Source organism: Herpailurus yagouaroundi, unplaced genomic scaffold (genome assembly GCF_014898765.1).
Source record: "Herpailurus yagouaroundi ecotype Mexico unplaced genomic scaffold, PumYag 29, whole genome shotgun sequence".
Classification (NCBI taxonomy): Eukaryota; Metazoa; Chordata; class Mammalia; order Carnivora; family Felidae; genus Herpailurus; species Herpailurus yagouaroundi.
In genome coordinates, this window is record NW_024412377.1 from 39,168,433 (window position 1) to 39,192,594 (window position 24,162).

Genomic DNA, 24,162 nt, shown 5'->3' on the forward strand with positions numbered 1-24,162 from the left:
TAAAAAAAAAAAAAAAAGAATGTCCTTGACAGGGGATGCCTGGGTGGCTCAGTTGATTAAGCTTCTGACTTCAGCTCAGGTAATGATCTCCTGGTTTGGTTTGTGCTGACAGCTCAGAGCCTGGAGCCTGCTTCGGATTCTGTGTCTCCCTCTCTCTCTCTGCCCCTCCCCGCCCATGCTTTCTCTCTCTCTCTCTCTCTCTCTCTCTCTCTCTCTCTCTCTCTCTCTCTCAAAAATAAACATTAAAAAAAAAGAATGTCCTTGACAAAGCAGTAAAAATTAACTACCTTTATTAAATCTCAACCCTTAAGTACATGTTTTTTAAATATTTTGCATGAGTAGATGTGGGCATACACATGCTTATGCTGCACCCTGTAATCAGGTAGTTGTCTCAAGGACCTATAAATGGAACTAGGTACATTATTTTTTTAATGTTTATTTATTTACTTTGAAAGAGAGGGAGAGAGAAGGAGGGGCAGAATGAGAGGGAGAGAGAGAATCTCAAGCAGGGTCCGTGCTGTCTGCACAGAGCCCAACAGAGGCCTTCATCTCACAAACCATGAGATCATGACCGGAAACGAAATCAAGAGATGGGTGCTTAACTGACTGAACCACCCACGTACCCCCTAGCCGTGTTTTTCATGGAACACCAGTTTTATTTGAAAGAACACTGATAGACAAACTATAACTATTCAGACTTGGGTATTTGGTAGACATTTCTCAAAAATGAATGAAGTGGGCCTTTCATTTCATACAGAACAACTGATAGTATGCGTGGCTAATGATAAAATTCAAGCTTTCAAATGGAAGTTGGAATTTTGAAAAATGTGTGTCTGCTGGCATGAGCTTGACAGCTTCCCAATATATAGAGACTTTTCTAATGAGGTAGGTGAAAATACAATTATTTTGATATTGTGTAATGAAATGTGTCAATTATTGGAAAATCTGCATAACTCAGTGAACCAACATTTTCCAAATGACCAATGCATGATGGGACAAAACCTTGCATGAGTAAAAGATCTATTCAAAGTTCTCAATAGACCAATGAATTTTAATGCACTATGTGTTGGAGGAGGTTATTAAGAGGATGTGACTGCTGATTAACCTGCAAGATGGACCCAGGTAACTGGAGACTTCTTATCCTTTCCCCTGTCCCTGAAACATATGTTCTGCCTACTGTTTCCACACTAGAAGCCACTTCAGGGACACAGCTTTCAGAAAGTAAGGTGTTGAGACCATCTCAACTGTATAAATGACTGAACCCTGCTTGTTCAGGCCTCTGCATAAACTTAAGATTCTGGCAGCAAGTATGGAGATTTACTCATTTTGTAGCCACTCCAGACAAGCCAAGTATGTAAGTTCCCTTGCTTATTAAAATTGTCACTGCCCAATCTGAAATGGTCTGCCTTTTTCGTTTCTCTCTCCTTGCCCTCCATGTATGGCGGCCAGTTTCAAATTTTAACCCCAGGAACTTTGAGGTTGCAAATCAACATGAGGGTAGAAAAAGTTTATTGATGTGGTTTCAGATTCCACATTAGAACTAGCGTTTAGGAAACTACTACTTGTTGATTTTGAGGGCAGTATCAAAGGAATATCCACAATTATGTCCTGTTTTTTCAATTACATGTGTGTGATACCAAATTAATTCATATAATTTGACTGAAAGTACATATTGCAACAGATTGGGTGCAGGAGCAGATATGAGAATCCAAGTGTTTTTTTTTTTTTCCAAGTGTTTATTTATTTTTTTTTAATTTTTTTTTTCAACGTTTATTTATTTTTGGGACAGAGAGAGACAGAGCATGAACGGGGGAGGGGCAGAGAGAGAGAGGGAGACACAGAATCGGAAACAGGCTCCAGGCTCTGAGCCATCAGCCCAGAGCCCGACGCGGGGCTCGAACTCACGGACCGCGAGATCGTGACCTGGCTGAAGTCGGACGCTTAACCGACTGCGCCACCCAGGCGCCCCACCAAGTGTTTATTTTTTAAGCCAGACAGTGAAGAGATTGGCAAAAATGTAAAACAATGCTCTTCTTCTCATGATTTTATTTGAGGAAATATAGTTATTTTTTGTAACATATGCTATTTATGTCAACACATAAGAGCCTTATTGTTGAATTAATACATAATGAATTAATACATAAATATTGGAAAATGTATGTTTCAATTTCTTACATGGTAAATATGGGGAGAAATAATCCACATAAACAAAAGTTCTTTGGGATCCTCAATAATTTTTCCAGCTTTATTAAGGTATAATTGACAATTATAACTTGTATATATCAAAGATGTACATCAGTAGGTTTTGATATACATAGTGATGTGATTATCACAATCAAGATAATTAACATATCCATCACTCACAGTTACCATTTTTGTTTGTTTTCTTGTGAGAACACTTAAGACTTAATCTCTTAGCAAGTGTCAAGTATACAATACAATATTATTAATTATAGTCACTTGGTTTTACACTAAACACCCAGGACTATTCATCTTATAACTGAAAGTTTGTACCCTTTGACCAACATCCCCCCATTTTCCTCACCTCCAGCCCTGGTAACCATCATTCTAGTGTCTGTACTATGAGTTGACTTTTTTAGATTCCACATGCAAATCTCCACATGAGATCTCCACATGAGATCCTACAATATTTGTCTTTTTCTGTCTGGCTTATTTCACTTAGCATAATGTCCTCCAGATTCATCCATGTCATTGCAAATGGCAGGATTTCCTTCTTTTTTATGGCTGAGTAATATCCCATCACCTTGTCCTTGTGTGCAGAGCTGAGCAACCATGGTGCCCCAAGTGTGGTTGCTGATGATGTTTCTCATCGAGGGCAGTGTGGCTGGGGGCACTGTCTACCTGGTGTATGACCAGGAGATGCTGGGGCCTAGCGACAAGAGCCAGACTGTCCCTCGGAAGTCTGAGGAGGTAGTTCCCCCAGCCATAGACTAGTTAGCCACTGGGTGTGTGAGCAGACCAGTCTGAAGATACCCCAATTCCCAGCACCCCCAAAGTTTAACTTTCACATCCACAGGTCCTGGAATTCAGGCATCATAATGGTGATGCCGGCTCTCTCGGTGGCTCCCTCCAAGGAGAGCTGGGAGCACCTAAGGAGCAAACTAAGTAGCCTGTCAGAGGAGAGCACCTGCCCCAGTCAGGAACAGGGGCAGGGGCACCAGAGACCTGGAGACTCCAGACTGGGACCGGGACCCCACTCCAAGGGCAGCTCCCAGCTCTGCCAGCCCAATAAAGGACTTTATGAAATGTGAAATATATTAACATTTATATATCTCCATCATCTTTTATCCATCCATCTGAGTGTTTCTCAGTAGTTTTAAGTGTAAAGGTCTCCCTGAGACTAAAGAGTTCAAAAAGCCCTGCCTTAATTTTATTTCCTCAGAATGTGGTGTCCAACACCTAGTCAGAATCGTTCCTAAGAAGATTAAGGCATGAGTTCTCAAACTGCTTTTTCTCAAGAACGCTTTATAGTTTTAAAATTAATGTGGGGCAGGAGATGACTCTTTGTTTCTTGAACTTTGAAATTTTTGCCTGCTCTGGAAAAATATAGCTCCTGATTTATCTGTACCTCATGCCAGCATAATGTTAACTTGTCCAGCTCTGAGCACAAAAGCAAAGAAGGGAGCATTTTCCTCTTGAGCACCCAGAGACAAAGCACAGATTCCTGTCTCACATGAAGGGAACTATACTGCCTCCCAAACAAGGGTCTGTTCCAAACACTTACTCACATTTCAGTGAGTCAGAAGGAAACAGACAGATATTCATCTCCCTGAAACCTGGCTGACTTCCTGCAAGAAGCCTGTGAGGAGAGTCAAGGTTGGGGGTCAGGGTTAGTGAGCAGCCACCTAAGAGCTCTCAGGTGATATCTGGAGTCTTAGTAAGCAGGTGAGGACTAGAGACAGGTCAGGAAAAAAAAATGCCTTAGAGTGTTTGTCAGGATTAGTCAGTAGAATTAGTAAGTGACAGATAAGAAAACAGGAAACAACCAGGGGCTATACATTTTGAATTCAAAGGTATTGGGTTAGTCTTGATGATAAACAGGAGCAGCTGACGAATAATGATTTACTACTTTAAAAATTCAAGATTCCAGCCTCAGCTATAAAGGGGAGCATTTGATTTTTACCAATTAAGTCCTTCCACCCTGAACCACTTTACTTCTTTTTTTAATGTTTATTTACTTATATGGCGGGAGGGGTGGGGGAGGAGCAGAAAGAGAGAGGTGGGGAGAGAACAAGAGTATCCCAAGCAGACTCCACCAAGCAGTCAGCACAGAGCCGGATGTGGGGCTGGAACCACCAATCTTGAGATCGGGACCTGAGCCAAAACCAAGAGGTGGACGCTTCAAGGGACTAAGACACCCAGGCGTCCCCCACTTTACTTCTGAGTGGCAATATCCCAAGCATCACACAGTGCTCATACTACCTGCTTCACAGAGAGATTTGGAATGGCGATAATAATAATGATTAGACTAGTAATTCTTTAATTGTAATTTATTAAAACACTTGACTATTTCACAAAAGAAGTCCCTGGAAGAATTCTGGTTTCAGTAATGTGCTGGGGATTTGTGAGTGAACTTTCGAAGGGAAAACCAGATTTAAAGAAAAGTGAATATCCTATTTCTTAGGTTGGCAAGTAAAAATCTCAGATAGGGTTATAGAATGTCCTTTTTCCAGATCTGAGACTAAAGTAATGGAAGGAAGTGGTCACAGTGTAATACAGACAAAGAGGAAGAGTCACAATTTCATATATGGGTTCTCACTCGTCTCTGTGTCTTTTAGTAAATCGCTTAAACTCAGTAATCACATCAGCTGCTTATTATCTTGGGGGAGAGGAATGAATGAGAACTACACACACACACACACACACACACACACACACACGGTGCTCTTGCGACAGGTCTTGCTTAAATATACCTCGGATAATCATCACTTGTGTGTAGATCTTCTTTCCTGTCGAGTTAGTTTCTAACCTGGTCATTCTGCACTTATTTTTGTCCGTTTCTCCACCCACTTGAGAAAAGCACAGAACGCCACGCACCGCGCCACCCCTAAAAGCGTGGCTTCGGGCTCGCGGCTGCCCTTGCTCCCCACCTCTGCTCCTCTGGAGCTCCCCAGGCTCCAGGAGCCTGGAGCCACGAAGGGCTGCAGAAGCAGCAAGGTTCTCCGGGTGGGAGACCGGGGGTCTCCTGCGGGGCGGGCTGCAGGCCATCAGGGGGCGGCGTAGTTTCAGGCCGGCTCCCGCCCGTCGGGTGTGCCCCGCCAGTCCAGTGCAGGGCAGGAAAGGGGCCAGGCGCCCGGATCCCAGCCCCGCAGCTTCGGAGGTCCCAGGACCCGGACCTCTCAGGGCAGTTAAGGTGCGGTTTCCGAGGGTGTGGTGCAACGCAGGTGCCCCGCGGGGCTGCAGGGCCTGGGCTCGGCGGGGCGGGGCCGGGGCAGATCCGGTGTTAGCCTGGCCGGGGGGGCGGGGCGGGGCGGGCCTTGGCGCCCCAGGAGCTGCCAGGCAACTTTTCTCCGTCCTCACCCCGGCGGGGGAGAAAAGCTCTCGGGACGGCTTCTGAAGAGTCCGGGTTCTGGAGTCCCTCTGCAAACCGAGAGCAGCAGCTACCGTCCCCGGGCAGGCTCAGGATGCGGCCAGGATGGACAGGGGGCGCGCCGTTGCTGGTGTTAGTGCTCAGTCAAGGTAAGCGGGGAGTTCGCTCTCCATCCGCTGCTGGAGGGACCTGCGCGGGGCCGGGGCGCAGGAGGGAGGAGTTTGCGGGATGAGGGGCGCAGGCAGCGCGCCTCTCTGCTGGATTCCACGTGGACCCCGGCTCCCAGCCATCCGGAGCTGTGTAGAGAAAGACTCCCCATTCCCTCTCTCCCCCGCCTGGTGTCCCCATAAAGCCTGACTCACCCCGTCTGTGAAGAACCCTTCAAAGTCAGTTCACTGCGCGCTTTGGTTTTAGAGCCACGAGCACGCACACACGGGCACAGGGGCAGTGGAGACTAAGGGGTGTCCTGAAGGTCGAGAGTCCCGCAGCGTGGTTTAGACTGCCCGTGCCGCCCAGCATCCGCACCCGAGCGTTCTTCGGGTCCCGGGAATCCGGTTCTGGAAAGCAGCATGCACCACCCCAGCGCGATGCCTGCTGGCTTTGCAGGAGTCTGGGAGCCCCAAATGCTTGTTTTTCAGCCCAAGGGTGTGAAGTATGCTCCCATTTCTTCAGGCCGCAGCACTGACGTTTCTTCCCTTAGGGGACGTGGAGAAACCAAGCGCCTCTTAAACGCTTGGCAGATGGGAATTCTTCCTTCCCTTCTGCCTTCCTCCAATTGTTGTAACGTTTCTGTTCAACTTAATGTAAACTTAGGCCAGGAAAAGTTCTTTTTACTTTCTTGATCTCAGCTGCTGCCAACAAGAGAATTAACCGAGGCCATAGCTCCAGCTGCAGGGCCGTTGAGAGTGGGACCCACCCATCACCTGACTCCTTTTGCACAAAGTTGTGTGACCATCATCCTTCACGTGTACCTCCTCCAGATCTTTTCCAGAGCCTGGTGTGTGCTTACGATCGGAACTTTAGTTTACTGGGAGGAGGAGGGGGGAGTCGCATTTAAATTTTGTAGTTTGAGGGGGATCTGAGTGGCTCAGTCGGTTAAGCGGCCGACTTCGGCCCAGGTCGTGATCTTGCGGGTTGGTGAGGTGGAGCCCCACGTAGGGCTCTGTGCTGACAGCTCAGAGCCAGGATCCTGCTTCAGATTCCGTGTCTCCCTCTCTGCCCCTGCCCTACTTGTGAGAGAGCTCTCTCTCAAATATAAAAATAAGCATTAAAAAATTTTTTTAATTTAAATTTTGTAGTTTGAACAGCTATCAAAACAAGTGTTTTTACAAAGAATATAAGTATTTCCTAAAATATACACAAATATTTCTTATCCTCCATTGAGGCATTTAGGCACGCTATTTGTTACTCTGGAAGAAACCTAATCTAGATAACCCTGTAGCATTTACTTCTAGTCAAAGATAACAGAGAAATAGCACCACCATCCGTACCCCCAGCACAGACTATGCATTATTAGGTTTTCCGTCTAACTCTGTGTCTGGTGCTTCACAGATATTCTGTGCTGGGCCCCTAAGAGTCTTTTTGGGGGCCATCAACCTTAATCTGGGGGGTTGGGATAAAGTTGGAGTCACATTGAAATCAGTCCCTGGAACACCACAACCTTCCCAAGAACTAATAGACATTTAAATCCAAGCTTTTCATCTTTCTTTAATTACCCATTATTAATAGAAGCTATGGAAACATAACATCATTTTCTTATCTTTGAAGTGTTGAGGCTTGTTTTTTAAAGAGCAGTGAGAAATACTTTAGTGGAATGTATTGCTGCAAGGCATGAAGTCAGGTATAGAGATTCTTAACCTGGAGTTAGTTAATAAGGACAAATCAATGCAAGCAAGCAAAGGTGATTTAAAATGACGGCTGTACAAATATTTTTTTACATTTATTCCTTCCTCCTGTTTCAGTTACTTGCATACTCAAGAACTAAGTTTTCTCTTAATTCAAGGTACTCATAATAAAGCTTTGTCGGGGCGCCTGGGTGGCGCAGTCGGTTAAGCGTCCGACTTCAGCCAGGTCACGATCTCGCGGTCCGGGAGTTCGAGCCCCGCGTCAGGCTCTGGGCTGATGGCTCAGAGCCTGGAGCCTGTTTCCGATTCTGTGTCTTCCTCTCTCTCTGCCCCTCCCCCGTTCATGCTCTGTCTCTCTCTGTCCCAAAAATAAATAAACGTTGAAAAAAAAATTTTAAAAAAAAATAAAAAAAATAAAAAAATAAATAAAAAAAAAAATAAAGCTTTGTCATTTGTGATATTAATCCAGGTTCCTAGGGAAGCAACGTGATTTGCTGATCCCACGAATATCCAAGATTAACATGAATAATTGAATGTCTGGGTCAGTGATAGCTGAAATTTTTTATGGCATTACTCTGTGTAAAATTTTTGAATAGTCATCATTACTACACACACACACACACATAGTTGTTTATAAATTATATACCCGTACAATTGTGTAATATAATTACATATCAAAAATGAAAATGTAACAAGCATATGTGTGTGTGTTTATACATCTTACCTCCTCTCCAGTATACATGCCAACCAGTGTAGAAACTTAAAGCCCTCAAATCTCATTTTAACACTTAGAGTCAAATACACTTTCTGTAAACCTTCTCATGGGTATTTAAGAAAAAGCAGTGCTCAGGGTTCAGTTTCATATTTATCACCTCGCATTGATCACCCCTTGGTTTAAGTGCCTGCAGTCATTGAAATGGTAACCGGCAGGCAAAGGATGGAAAAGAAAGGCCCAGATAATTCATAGTCTAAATAATAGGTCCACGGAGGAAAAGAAAAAGTAATTTTAAAATGCACGATGGCACTTACATCCTCGTGTGCTGCCAGGCCATGGATAATCCTCATCTTTTCTCCCTGTGTCTGGCGCCCTGCCCCAGAGTCACTGCCTCTTTAATGAGTACCTTCAAATCCTTTCTCTAATTCCCTTCAAGCTGTAAATACTCTAATTTCTCTCAGAATAAGTAAATCCTTCCTTTAATATGTATTTTGGCAGCTCTGTCCTCCTGAGACACCCTTGAGACACCCTCCACCTCTGTCTTCTAGTCTCGCTATTTTCCTATTTTCCAGGTGGTTCTTCCTCACTCTCTTTCACAGGCTCCTCTGTGTAGCCCAGTCCTTGGTGTTTAGAGTTCCATCCTGGGTCCTTGTCTTCATTCCACCTGTTCTCTCTGGGCTAGTTCCCCCACTCAAGTCAGGATCTCCAGCCAGACTCTTCTCCTGGTTCCAGATCAAGATTTCCATCTGCTACCAAATATCTCCACCTAGACGTCCCGTAAGCATGTCCTCAATGCATCCTCAACTGAAGTCAACACCTGCCCTCCAGAATTCTCTGCTGTATCGTCTCTGCTGTATCGTTTAGCAAACGCTAAACCCGGGGATCTTTTCCCGTGTTTCAGGCTGACAGCCCATCTCCAAGTTCTGTCCTTCCTCCCCACCTCCTATAACTTCCGCCACCACCCTTGCTTTCTTTGTGTCTAGACAACTATAAAGTGTTTTTTCTGTTTTTTGCTCTCATCCTTCTGGTCCATTCTTCTCATTGTCACTAGTGTTATCTTTCTAAACACTCATCTGTATCCAGTCAACCCCTTGCTTCAAACTTTTGGTGGCTCCCCATCTCACGAAGGGTGAAGTCCAGATTCAGGCTTTTCTCTGCTACACTCCTTCTGCACAGACTCGAACACGGGTACATGTACTGCACGTAGGCCCATACATGATACACACACCCCAAAGCCACATACATACACCTGTACACATCCTTCTGTGTTCTGACTGCACTTGATCAGACCATATTTAGTGCTATTTTCCAGACTGTTCCCTTTGCCTTCACTGCCTTCATGCTTTTTCCCTTCTCCCCTTCTCCCTTTGTAATTTACCACTGTCCTATGTTAGAAGAGACAAAGCCAAGCAAAATTATAAAGTAGGGAAGTTTTTATTTTATAACGAAAAGAGGAGTCTGAGGTAACCTCTAATTTCTGGAACCAACCCTAAACCACCTCTTCCCCCTTATGCTCAGCACCTTCACAGCCTTAAACCACCCTCTGATAAAGTAACCTCCCACCCCATAGCTCTCCAGCCATACCTGCCCCACCCCGACTAAGCTTTGCTCTCAGAAGTCCTGGTTCACAAGCCACTGTTTGATTTAAATTCATGCTTTGGGGCTCAGGATCAGAATTTAAAGACAATTATTCACACATTTCTGATATATAGACAGATTTGGAAGCAATTGCTTAAATGTTAGCACTGTACCTCCTCTTTCCTGAGAAATTAAAATTCCAGTAATTGCCTATATCACGTTGTTGTGAGATGAACACCAAGATAGGTACATTTCAACACCAAGAATCAGTGAATGCATCAGCTCGAATGAATTCCCTCTAAAGTAGGTGATGTCTGTTCCTGTCTTAATGTGTTAACAGCCTTGGGCCTATTAAAAGGCAGAAGCCTGTTAATGTAAAGAGATGAGCTTCTAATAATGGAATTTTAGACATTCATAAAAATAAAGACACAAATCCAAGTCAATATGTCAAATAAAGAAGTTCAGGAAGAATGGGAAGAATATTTGGGACCAAAAATATCATCCTGATGTCATAAGAATGTTACCATTAGAGGGGCGCCTGGGTGACGCAGTCGGTTAAGCGTCCGACTTCAGCCAGGTCATGATCTCGCGGTCCGTGAGTTCGAGCTCCGCATCAGGCTCTGGGCTGATGGCTCAGGGCCTGGAGCCTGTTTCCGATTCTGTGTCTCCCTCTCTCTCTGCCCCTCCCCCGTTCATGCTCTGTCTCTCTCTGTCCCAAAAATAAATTAAAAAAAAAAAAAAGTTGAAAAAAAAAAGAATGTTACCATTAGAGTCAAAAGTTTTAATCTGGACTATTAGCCTTGCTCAGCTTGGGGAGTTACTGAGGTAGGATGGTTTTTGTGTTTTGTTTTTTTTTTCATTTGTTATGGTGACTGATTATTTACCTAGAAGAACATGTAGAAGAATGTCTCTCTAAAGAGAAAAAACTTAATACCTCAAATCCTGAGACAACAATAGATTCTGTATATGAAGGTGATTCCTGTGATGCCCCTTCAGATGACCTGTAGGTGCTTTGTTGATCTGGCCACAGTGAATTCCAGAAAAGTAGTATTTGAACATATTTTTATGCAGCAACTTTTATGCAAGGAAACTTGCTAGGCCCAACTATAGGAAACTTGAAACATGCTCCAAAGAGTTTACAGGCTATTTGGAAACAAGTCCAACCATGAGGGAAGGACATTGTCTCAGTCCCTGGAAGGTACCTAACCAACTTCAGACCCTTCCATCCTCCTTTCTGACAGAAGTCCAATTATTGGGTTACCTCCTCCTCTGCACAGCTAGGAGGTCAAGGGGACCTTGAAGGGTGGTTGCCCTGAGCCATTCCTGGTCATCTCATACCTCTCTCCAATGTCTGATTTAGACATGGGCATGTAATTACGATGACATGTGGAAGGAAATCTGCTTGGGGACTTTTGGGAAAGAATTTTTCATTCTCAAGAGAGACACTGGTTAAGAAATGTATTGCCAGGTCACGTGAAGCTTGCAACAGCTATAACTGTCCTACAACCATAATGTCAGCTAGCTTGAGGATAAAGCCGATACACTAGCCCTGTGGAGAGACAGAAAGCAAGTCCTTGATATTGTCTTTGAGTTTCTGAATTACTGAAATTTAGAGTCATTTACCTGTTTGTGCCTAAAAAAAAAAAAAGTCTATGTAATTTAAAATGTGGTTATGTTGTTTTTGTTACATTGTTTTGTAGTTTATGCTTATACATATGTACCATAAGTTTCTATAGCGTAATATTTGCCATTTGGTCACATATAATTCATTGCTAAATGAGTGGTACAGAACTTAATGTTGAGTTCAGAGGATGGAGAAATGTCACTGTGATGCATATAAGTAGCAAACCTCCCCACAAGTCTTCACGAGGACAGGAAAGAATCTTCACTATTTGGATCTGCTGTGAAGGACTGCAAAGGTCAGAATCCAGCTCTCCCCTTTTAAAATGGCTGTCAGTGATAATAATAGTGTAACATAACCAGGGATAGGACCCAAGTCTCCAAGTTCCTGGGTCAGATGTTTTAGATACTGGAATACGAAAGGAGAAAGCCATTATGTCCACAACATACTGTTCAAGGTATTCACAGAGGGTGAAAGCTGAGAGGTTAACAGGCACCAGACCATAAATGACCTTGTAAATGGAAGTCAGGAGCATGGATTTTTGAGGACAATGGGAAGGTTTTGAAGGGCCTTAAGCAGGGGAGTGATATGATCGGATGGTTTCTTGAGTAGATCACTCCAGGGTGGATGGTGGATTGAAAGGAGGCCAGACTGAAGGCACTACCTTTCTTAGGAAAGAAATAGTTCTGGTCTTAGTTTTATGGGGAGATGATGGTGCTAAAACTCAGTAGCAGTAGGGAAGGATCACAGGGGATGCATTTGAAAGGTAGCAAGGGAGAATGAACAGGATTTGTGGTTGATTTATACAATGGCAACAAGTGAAGGAGAAGATAAGACGGAGGCCTAGGTTTTGGGTGTGGACAACTCAGTGAGGTGCTACTGACTGAGACAGGGAGGCAAGGAAAGAAGGTAACTTAGACAAGAAAGATAATCAGTTCACTGTGACACGTTGTTAGACACATTCAGGAGCACATGTCTAGTAGGTAGATAGTTATAGATAGAGCAGTGTTAGAAGCAGGAGAGAGGACAACAGGGGCTAGAGATTTAGGAGTCAGGGGCATCTAGAGAGTCACTGAAGACACAGCATTGATGAGTCAGGCAGAGACCAGAAGACAGAATTGTCCACAACCCAAGGGACTACCTGAGAGGGTCAGATGAGGAAGAGGAGATGCCAGAGAGAGAAAAGAGCAGTGGGAGCAGTAAGTAGAAAGAATACTACAGTAAGTGGGGCACCACACAAATATTTTGAGAGGGAAGAGTTGGTCAGTAGGATCATATTCACAGAAGTCAAGCATGTTGGACAGCCTTGATGAGGACAGTCTCCATGGCATGAAAAAGCAGAAGCCAGAGTGGGGTAGGCTGAGGAGTAAGTAGACCATGAGGAAATGCAGACAGTGTCAGGAAGTTAGATAGTAAAAGAGAAGAGGGAGTGGCTGAGGGCCAGGAGGGGAGAGACTTCATAACAATTATTATAATGAGGTGTTTTGTGTTTGTGTTTGTTTTTTGTTTTACTTCTATTGCTTATGGCATTGCATGGTCCACTTGTGCTTTTTGAGAACTGCATTGAGGCATCTGTATGTGGCAAGAATCCCTAACACAGGAGAGACTGGGGGAGAGGAGGAGCACTGATATTCATGGCAAAGGGGTCTCAGAGAAGGGGGGTGGAATGGGATGGCCACAACAGCAACAGCTCTGGCAACAGCTTGGGAGCCACAGATGACCATATAGGGAAGGCAGAGTAGGTTCTGGCATATGACATGGAGAGGATATGGGCTGATGAGACCAAGCTGAAATTGACGGCTGTGAGGGGTGCAGAGGGAGACCGCCAAGTTGTGGGGATAGGCACCCCCCGCCCTCCAGCGTGGCCACTTGGATTGATGAAGGAGCCCTTGTATTTATTTTTGTTTTAGAATGTACTTACTGCACTAATGTAGCTGTGATTAATAAACTTCGCATGGATTTTAGGGTACATAACATATAACAATATTCCAATTCTGGTCACAGAATTAATATCCGTGCTTTAGTCAGATTTCCTAAAAACACACAGAGGTTTTTTTTTTTTTTTAGAGCTACAGGTATGTTTCTCCAGTTAAGCTTTTAGTTCTTTATTTCTATCCAGTATAATAAAGATTCTCAAAGTCATCTTTTCGAAATCATAGTCCCATATAACCCAGAGAATTAGAGTTGGGTTTGAAAGGTTCTGTTAGTAAAATATTGAAGGCTTTTATTCTGTGTAACTCAATGGTGTTTTCACAGTGTTTTAAAACATTTTCATTTAATTATATAAATTAGAAAAGAAATTAATGTCAATTCTTAATTTTGTTGAAGTTGTGATTAATCCAAAGAGCTAGTATTCAAGTATTTTTTCCAGTCTGTGCCTGCTGATTTTTGTACACATAAATTACATTTACCAACCAGTATAAACTTGAACTGCATATTTTTCTAACATTTCCAGGTCCATAGAATATTGGGACTGTTCATAATTTTCAAATATATTGTTCTTCCTTTGAAAGAGTTGTCTGTTCTGTTGTTGAAACAGCACATGGCAACTGTGCGATCTTGTGAGTGAAGATTCCCGCATTATTATTCTGTGTTCTGAAAGGGTAACTGTAGTTCTTCCTTTTAGTAGTTTAAAGTGACTAGGGACAGTTTTTACTACAGAAGCCATACATAACTCCTGATCATTGAAAGGCTTTCTGTATAAAAAATGAGGCTAATGTTTAAACAGAGTCATGGAAATAAAGGAGTGATGGACACTGTATTGTCAGTGTAAGAGATTATTTCATTGTGTTTTGAAAAGCATGAGCAAAGCTCTTGCGCCCATGGGTGCCTTGAACATTGGCAGTTGTCATTCTCTCGCATTCATTTGAAGGTGGCCTTTGTTTGTCTTTGTGCACGCCTGATCTCATTCCCATGGATACCGTGTGGAAATGCAGACTGAACTCAATCTGGCTTCTGGTCAGCTCAGTCAGATAACTCTATTCCAAACTGTTTACCAGTTACCTTCAGGTCCTTTCACCAAATAGCTTTGTGGATATTTGTTAGAATATGGACACTGAATATTTTGGATTTTATAACCTTGCCTAAGCCATATTCCAAATGCTAGTGTATAAATAGATATTTTACAGCAATTGACTTAATTTTTCTATGTAGTTGTTAACATTGTTGAGGGGAAAAAAAGAATAACTTAGCCTTGGAAATGGAGATACTTTTATGTGATATTTGTTTTCTTTTTAGTATAAAAATGTAATAAATAGCCTGAATAAAAAAAAAAGCCTTAATGAAAAATTGAAAGGTGATTAAATAAATAATTTATGTCAATGTCTTAGTCCATTTGGGCTGCTATAACAAAATACCACAGACTGGGCAGCTTATAAACAGAAATTTTTTGCTCACTGTTCCAGACACTGGGAGTTCAGCGTGGTCACATTCTGGTGAAAGCCCTCTTCCTTGGCTGGTGGAAGGGGCTGGAGTGTCCCTGGAGCCTCTTTTATAAGGCACCAATCCCATTCATGCGGGTGAAGCCTTTGCACCTCTAAAGACCCCACTCCCTCATACCATAATCTTTGGGGGTTAGGATTTCAACATAGGAAGTTGGTGGGGTGGGGGGGGGAGAGGACACAAACATTCAGACCATAGTCCATAGTAATTAAGAAACCCTTTTAGGGGCACCAGGGTAGCTTAGTCAGTTAAGTGTCTGACTTCGGCTCAGGTCGTGATTTTATGGTTCGTGAGTTTGAGCCTGACATGGAGCTGTCCACTCTTAGCACAGAGCCTGCTTCGGATCCTCTGTCTCCCTCTCTCGCTACCCCTCCCCTGCTCTCTCTCTCAAAAATAAATAAAAACATTTTTAAAGAGGAAGAAACCCTTTTATTATCAAAGTATTTAATTTTTGCCCCCAAATTATAGGACACCATTTTATTACTACTTTTTTGTTATGGTCTAAGTGAGATATGACCTTAACCTTTTTAACAGTACAGCCCCATGGTCTCTTTCTTACCTTTGTCCGTGTTCTCTCTTTTTGAAATACTCTTTATGCCCCAACCCCTATTCTGCACATCATTTATGTGTCAATTTCATCAAGGCTCATGCACCTCAGGAAACCTTCCTAACCCCAGTCCAATTTGGGTATCCTCCTCACATGCATAGCAGTTGTCACTTTCTATCTCAAAAGCCTGCTTACACAGCTCTAACCCACATAGACTGCAGACCCTGAGAAGACAGGGGCCATGTCTTTTTCACTTGTGCCAAGTTGAATTTTGTCGAATGAGTGATGACTGCATGAGACATGTAGGGCAGTCACTGTAGCGTGAATTAAAGGCGCATTTTCTGAATGAAGGCCAAGATGAAAATTTCCTAGTTCTCCTAAAATATCTCTTCTTTGTCTTGAAATGTCCAACCAGGCTAGCTGTATTTGAAAAGTAACAAGATGAATAAAAGTATTAGGACATCACTGACGTCTTTTTTCCCCCAAGCACTTTCCCATTCGCCTATTCTGTTCTCATAAAGCAGCACCATAATTTAGCTTCAGCTTGACTCTCTCTCCCACTGAATACATTCTTTAAAATCACCTTCAGTTCTGTTCATCATTGTATTCCCAGGACCTGGCATATAGTAAGTGCCAAAAAAAAAATGATTGGTAAAAAAAAATATATAAAAATAAACATAAAACCAGAATTCAGATAACTTTGAGGTACATGTGTCCATTAAAATACTAAATTTGGGTAATTAAAGCAGAATGTTTTAATAGTCTTCCAGGAAAGTGACCTGTACTAAAATATTCATCTTAACAGAAATATATTTATATTCTTTCTTTTGATATTTATAAGTGTGAAAGTAATTTTTATAGATATACCTACCATCTATATGAAATGAACAATTTACTTTTTTGGTCACTTGATATCTTTTACATATACTTTTCTATATGGGCTTCATATTTACAACTTTGCAATAATGCATCCTGCCATATCATGACTATTGTTTCATTTTTGGATATTTAGGTTGTTTCCTGTGGGATTTTTCCCCTCCTGTAAATAATGTGGCTATAAATATCATTGTACAAGAAGCTTTTTCTTTCCTTTTTCCTTTTGGACAATTTCCAGCGGAGGCATTACTGGGTCAAATGTTATGGCTATTTTTTAGCTTTTGTTGCATATTGAACAGTGTAGGCATCAATAATGTGTGGATTTACAAACTTCACCAACATTAGGATTTTATTTTACTTTTTGTAGTGTTTTTTTTAACTTTAAATCTTGGTGGATTTAAAGTGACGCTTCCTTTTTATTTTAACTCTCATTCTTTATATTTGTCAGGGTGCACCTTTGAAGCTACTCTTTAAATATACCTATCTTTTGAAAAATATGTGTAGGTTAGAATATTCTAGAAGTTAGGCCTAGAAGAACATCAAAAGATCATCTAATCAATGCCTCAGCTTTATAATAATCAGTTTTTAAAATGAATAATGCCCAGGACTCCAGCCTGCAGTGTGCTAGCCATCATTTCAAAAGGCTCTTCAGAATTTCTTCTGAAAATCTCTTTGACAAACCCCGCCCCCCACCCTTGGTCACTTATTTCCCACAGGCTGATTAAAATCCATTTCACTTGAGGAGTGGCAGTCCTCTGGTTAAGACTTCTGTTCTTCCATGGGACAGAACCCTTTAGGGGAAGCACATTCCCTAAGAGAGAAGACATTCTGTTTGCCAGAGCACTTGACTTCGAGTGACCGAATTTGGAGATTGTTCTGGTTAGCTATTATCATGTAATCTATCATCCTAAAACTTAGTGGCTTAAAATGACAACTATCATTTGTTATCTCTCATAGTTTCTTGAGTAGGATTTTGGGAATAGCTTGGCTGGATAGTTCTGGCTTGAGGTTTTTCATGTGGTGACTTTCAGAGGGTAGGCAGCTCTTTCTCTTAGAGGGTAGGCAAGTGGTCTTGCCATCCTGGCATTCTCTGATAGCCTGACTTTTTATAGGATGACTCAGGGATCCAAAGGCATGTGTCCCTCCCAATATACTGGCAGAAACTGCATGGTCTTTTCTAACCTAGATTCAGAAATCATGCAATTGCCTCTGTTCATCAAAGCAGTCACAAAGTCTCACCTAGATTCGGAGGGAGGAGACTTATTTTCTTGATGAGAAGAGTGTCAAGTAATGCCCAGACAGATTTTAAAACCACCACAACTTAATCAACTTAATAGTGCTTACGAGATAGTTCATCGTTTTTATCAGAACTGTTCAACATGGGCATTATTGACATTGGGGCCAGATAATTCTTCCAGGACAGGGGGATGTGCTGGTGGTGGGTGGAGGGGCTGTCCTGTGCACTATAGGATGTTGAGTGGCATCACTGGCCTTCACCCACTAGACACTAGTAGCCACCACCACCCCAAGTGGGACAACCAAAAATATGTCCAAAAATTACAAAATTCCCCCAAGGGACAAAATTCTCCCAGTTGAGAGCCACTACACTAAACAAACATGAACAGGTATACATAAGAGATAATGGGGCTTTGGTTCTAGACCACCACAATAAAACAAATATGGCAAAAAGTGAGTTAAGTAAATTTTTGGCTTCCCAGTGTATGCAGGAGCTATGTTATACTATACTGTAGTCTATTAAGTATATGATAGCATTGTGTCCAAAAAAGTCCTTACCTTAACTTAAAAATACTTTATTGCTAAAAAGTGCTAATCATCACCTGAGCTTTCAGCAAGTCATAATGACTGATCACAGATCACCATAACAAATATAATAATGATAATGAAAACGTTTGAAATATTGCAAGAATTACCAAAATATGTCACAGAGACATGAAGTTGAGCCAATGCTGTTGGAAAAATGCAGCCAATAGACTTGTTTGACACATGGTTGCCACACTCCTTCAATTTGTAAAAACAACAACAACAAAAAACAAAACAAAAACAAAACAAACCACGCAACATCCGTGAAGCTCAATAAAGTGCAATACAACAAAGCGTGCCAGGATTAAGCACATTTACATTCATGGCATCAGGGAAAGAACTCCAGCCCTGAAGAGAAAACCAAACGCCATTGTTCCGAGTGACTTCGCGCATCATAGGCAAACTATTCCTTACCTTTCTGGGTCAATGGGAGGATCAAATAAGATTATGAATAGAAAAGTATTTTGCAAACTGGAAAAGCATATATAAGGCTATTTTTTAAAAAAAATCCATATATTTAGTATTCACTATTTTGATCATCATTCATTGATTGAAGAGACCCGTTTAAGGGACATAGTGCCTGTCCTATGGCAGCAGCGTCCGACCCTGGGGAACTTGGAGGATTCAAGGCAGCTCTGCTTTTCCATTTCTAACATCACCTGTGGAGGAAAAGGGTAGCACCTAGGTCCTTACTGAATTGTAATACTTAACATTCAAAACAAAGCCTTCCAATTTTTTTCAATGTTTTATTTATTTGTGAGTGAGATAGTGAGACAGAGCACGAGTGGGCCAGGGGCAGAGAGAGAGGGAGACACAGAATCCGAAGCAGCTCCAGGCTCCAAGCTGTCAGCAAGCACAGAGCCCAATGCAGGGCTCAAACGCCCAACCCTTGAGATCATGACCTGAGCCAAAGTCGAATGCTTAACTGACTGAGCCACCCTGATGCCCCTACACTGAAAACAAAGTCTTTTAAAGAAAAAATTACATTTTTCTTTCTTAATGAAAGCAGGAAAGTGTTGTGCTGCTTTAATCCAAAAGCAGTTGTGAGGGTCACTTTATCCTTTTGGATTTTGCACTACCTTTTTTTTTTTTTTCTAAAGCACTATAGTTATAATAGAGCTTTAATCTGTATACAATATATGGTCATTTCTAGAGGGCCTATCATTTCTATGTTTACTTGCTTTGGGCTTTTTATAGGGGCAGGAGAGGGCTACATTATTTCTGCATTTTTTGTCCTTTTAGCCTGAAGACAAAGCTATTGAAAATGAGTTCCCGTGATTGTGTGTGTGTGTTCAAATGATCTAATGTGACCGATGACCATTTTTGATTTTGTCATGCATATTCTAAATAATGATTAGCTCCACTTTAAAGTTTAAAGTCTGTTTTCAAAGTTTAAAGTTGGGATCTGAGTAAACCCACTTCCTGCTTCTGTGGCTTCCTGGAGGATCCACTGACTGATAATATTTTCTTGGCTTTCGTGGTATACTTTGAGTATGCCTCAGCAAAATACAGCAATGTGACATCCTCCCACCCATTATACAGCAGTTCTCAGAAACTTAAATGGCAATTCACTTAAGGTATTTTTTCATGGTAGAGGTAAAGGTGGGATTACAGATTGGTAGGGCTTTTTTAAATTCTTCAAAAAGTATACTATCCTCAGTAACATATAGACACTAATAGTAAACAAAACAAAGCAAGCAAAAATAGCTGTCTTTCCTAAGGACTCATCACTTGCTAGGCACTGGGTGGAGAGTTTTATATGCATCGTCTGGTCACGATGAGGTAGATTTCTGTATTATATCTTCTTCACAGGTGAAGAAGTGGTGGCTTATTTGGGATGTGGAACGTGCCCAAGGTCACCAAGCTATTCAAACCCTGTGCACTTAGGCACTATGATAATACTGTTGGTCTTCCCCAGTATGTGGATTTTTCAGTTAAAAAAAAAAATCCTTGTACTTCTAGCACTGGCTGACTTCTGCTATCCCATCACCCCCCAAAATAGTCCATCTTCTTTTTAGGGTTCTCCTCTAGCTAGATAAAAAACAAAGTTAAGTATTCTCTAAAATGCTAGTAAAAAATGTGTGTATTTGTCTCTTCATGTGTGTACCTATATGTATACGTACTTACTAATCTACCTTGTAATCCATCTATCTGTATATCTTCTCAGTAGCCTGCATTCAAGCCTCTTGCTTTGAACCAGTCCAGAATTCGTATCTATTAACACAACTGGTCTTCATTGATCTCTATAAAAAAGATAGATTTCCAACATGTGAAGTAGTCATGCATTATTAAAAATACAGCAGAGTAAGGGAGATGGAGAAGGTTGGGCAGGGGTGGAAAACGGGCATGTATTATTTTACAGGGGGCTCTGTTTTAGTTACCTATTACTATATAACAAATTACCACACAGGCTATGACTTTAAATAATGTTCACTTATTATCTTACAGTTTCTGTGGGTCAGGAATTTGGGCCTGGCTTCACGGGTGTCCTCTGCTTCAAGGCATCTCATAAAGCTGCACTCAGGTGTGGACCAGGGCTGGGGCCTGATCTGAATGCTTCCCCGAGGACGCATCCACTTCTGATTGTTGGCAGAATTAATTTTCTCTTGGGTTGCTGGACTAAGGGCCTCAGTTCCTGGCTGGATTTCACTGGAGGCTGCCCTGAGTTCCTTATCCTGTGGACCTCTTTGCTTCATCAAAGATAAAGAGAGAGTGCATCTGTGTGCAAGACAGAGGTTGCAATCTTATGTAATGTAATCACAGAAGTGATATATCCTAGGGCATTCGATTCTGTTTTGAATCTTCACTTCTATAGGTTTGAAGTCGCAGGGAAGAGGATCACACAAAGACATGAATAACAGGAGAGGGGTATCACTGGGAGCCACCTGACCACCACAGGTGGTGAGGAAAGACAGTTCTGGTAGCTTGATGTTTGATGCGAACACAAAGGCAGTGAGAGTGAACGTGACAATTTCTGAGAAAATTCTGAGAATATTCCATGCATAGGGAGCTATGCAAAAGGCTAGAAATCAGAGTGTGTTTAAGGAAGAGTCCAGCTGAGTGAGCTGAAGGAATAGGGCAGGAGGTGAGATCAGACAGGTGGGGAGGGAATGATGACACAGCTCTCCAGGAGGAATTCACACAGGAGAACAGTGGACTAACTTTTCAAGGCAGTCCACCACAGTAAGAAATGCAAATGGCGAGTGTCAAGGGAGTTAGAATAAGGGTGTATGTAGGCATGAATTGGAGAGGAAGACCAGAACCAAAGTTTATAGAGAAGTGGCCTGTGAACAGAGATTTAATAGAGGAAATATTCACTTCAGTTATGCCTGTTGTTTCCATACATTGCCTCAGGGTATGTGAGGCGTGTCTTGTTACTGAGCAAGTTATTCAGCAGGCATTGACTTGCTAAATGTGCAAAAATGCTATTCTGTGAGAGAGGGAGAATGAGGATTTCTCCTTTCACACGGAAGGAATTTAGGAATAAAATGTGAAAATAGAAAGTGAATAGAGGAGTGGGTACTCCCAGTCCTCTTGGCCACTAGGAGATAGTGAGTCTGCCAGAAGGCAACTCACCCTCCCTCTCTTTACGAAAAAAAAGAGAATCCATTGAGTTGTCAGGAAGCACTAAGTCATAATAAATGAATTTAAGAAGAATTTAAAGTAGACTTTTGAAGATGTTTATTGCCTGCAAGATCAAAAAATGTGAAAGGGCCTCAAAACCATCTACATGCCACACCAGTCCAAGGCTTGATGCAGTTACTTTGTCAGGGAAAAACTTGGATTTTTTTTCACACAAAATATGAACTTTAAAAGCTATAAGTGGAATTAGTATATATCTCTCCTGTATTTAGAAATGCACACACATGAACTGACAGAATTATCTTCCAAACTCAGAAGAGTATATTAAAATTTTCTGATATAATCTTTCTCCCTCTCTTACTCTGCTGGGCCAGCCATTAACAAACTATCACAGACTGGGTGGCTTTAACAACAGAAATATATTTTCTCACAGTTCCGGTCATCCAAAATCAAGGGGCCATCAGGGTTGGTCTGTGGTGAGACCTCCTTTCTGACTTGTGGACTGCTGCCTCCTTGTTTTGTCCTCACACGGCGTTACCTCTCTGAGCACATGGAGAGAGAACTGTCTGGTACTCTTCCTCTTATGTGGACACCATCCCTGTCAGAGTAGGGTCCCGCCATTATGACCTCTTTTCATCTTAATTATCTCCTTAGAGGCCCTATTTTTAAATGTAATCACATTAGGACTTAGGATTTCAATAGAGGAACTTGGGGGGTTGCAATTCATCCATAACACCCCGTTAGCCTTAATAATATATTAATGGATTTATCTCTGGTCATAGAAGTGATGCATGTATTTCTTTAATATGAATACAGAGTAATTGTCAAATAAATAATACATGCATACACTGTTTTCTTAAAAAAAAAAAAGTAGACACAAACCATGAGGCAGGGAATTATTACCCAGATGTCAGCCAGAATCTCTCTGCTTCTAAAAATTGAGATAAGACTCATTCAAATCCCTATTCCACTCTTATAGGAAAATACAGTGCTCTCCCAAGATTTTTCTGAACTCCCAGGCGGTATCCATTTTCATTGTCATTCAACCTCCAGCTTCCTGACTGTGGAGTTTTTGTTCTCCACTCTGTCAGGTCTAGAACTTGATTTTGCCCTATGTAGAAGGTAATACATTAGGCTATTACTGTTTCATTGATGCTGACAGATGACACGAGATTCCTGAGTTGGAGACAAAGGACTTTATTACTCACCACACAACAAGTAGCATGCTCATGAGAATTTTATATCAGCAACCCTTTCGCTTCCCCATGAAGTCTCATGGAGAGTATGTGAAGGGGTCCAAATGGATGCCTGCATACACACTAGGTTGCATTCATTACAAGAGAGGAATGTATGTTTTACAGCAAGAAGTCAGCAAGCCTTTTCTTTGTCCTGGAGGGAAATCTATCAAGGCTGCTCACTACACACATAACCCTGAAAAATGGACCAGGTAAACAGCAGTCAGGATCTTACATTCTTGGCATACCCATTGTATGAATTTGAATGGTAGTCCCAAAAGGTATGACTATGTCCTAGTTCCCAAAAATCCATGAATATTACCTTATTTGGATAGAGGATCTTTGAAGATTGCCTTTCAGAGACTGTTGGTAGAAACATGAGTGTTGAAACCACTTCTGGTGAAGTTCTCAGAAGGAAATGAGGAGCCCGCTATCAGAAACTGAAGGGAAGGTAATCCTTGTTACATAGTGGCAGAAAATTTATGCTACCTGTGTCCTCCAGTTGTGTAGAAAGCGCAAATTTCAATCAATGAACGTAAATGTTTAGTGGAGGAGATTTCCTGGCAAAATGTTGAAGGTGCAGCCTGCTTTTTCCTTAATGAATGTAGTAAAATGCAAGAGGAAAGAGATAAATTGAGAAAGAAACTTCCCAACAAAACAGAACAGTACTTAATGATATAAGAAACTCTCAGCCTATCCAGATTACAAAAATAAAAGCTAATATTAGGAGACTCATTGTTAAGAAAGTGTTGCTCTGAAGAGAAGGCCAAGGGTGTGGTTGGAAAACTTTGCAGTACAGATTAGGCATGTGATTCACAGATCCTCTCAACCATCTCAGCAGAGGCCAGGGATAGAGACGGAATTATCCAGGAAAGATCTGTGGAGAGCTCTCTTGTATAATGGCCTAGATCCCCAGGAGGTACACAGGAGACCTACCAGCTTTTAGGAATGTTGTTTCAGCAGAAATGCTGCCACCTTGGACTGAAGGGGACAGAGAAGCAGAGACCAGTAGAACTGTTGTAGGCCAGAGGACAGTGCCTTGAGCAACAGAGGATTATTCTCAAGACTTGGAACCTAATGGAATATGACCTGCTATGTTAAACTTTCTTGGTACCTGTGACCCTTCATCCCTTTGAAAGTCTCCCTTTTGAAATAGAAATGTCTGTCACATACCTATCACACCACTGTATTTTATTTTTTTAATATAATTTATTGTCAAGTTAGCTAAAATACAGTGTATATAGTGTGCTCTTGGTTTCAGGGGTAGATTCTTGTGATTCGTCACTTACATACAATACCCAGTGCTCATCCCAACAAGTGCCCTCCTCAGTGCCCATCACCCATTTTCCCT

General features: G+C 42.0%; 1 protein-coding gene and 1 pseudogene across 1 annotated transcript in view; both read left to right on the forward strand.

Moving 5' to 3' along the window:
• Positions 1–2,731: 2,731 nt before the first annotated feature.
• Positions 2,732–3,410, forward strand: LOC121040984 (MICOS complex subunit MIC13-like; annotated as a pseudogene).
• Positions 3,411–5,508: 2,098 nt separating this feature from the next.
• ITGA2 (integrin subunit alpha 2) overlaps positions 5,509–24,162 on the forward strand; it is a 102,410-nt gene continuing 83,756 nt past the window's right edge. Inside the window, exon 1 of the mRNA XM_040496824.1 lies at positions 5,509–5,700. Coding sequence (XP_040352758.1) covers positions 5,646–5,700 — 55 coding nt within the window. The 5' untranslated portion in view covers positions 5,509–5,645. The remainder of the gene's footprint in view (positions 5,701–24,162) is intronic.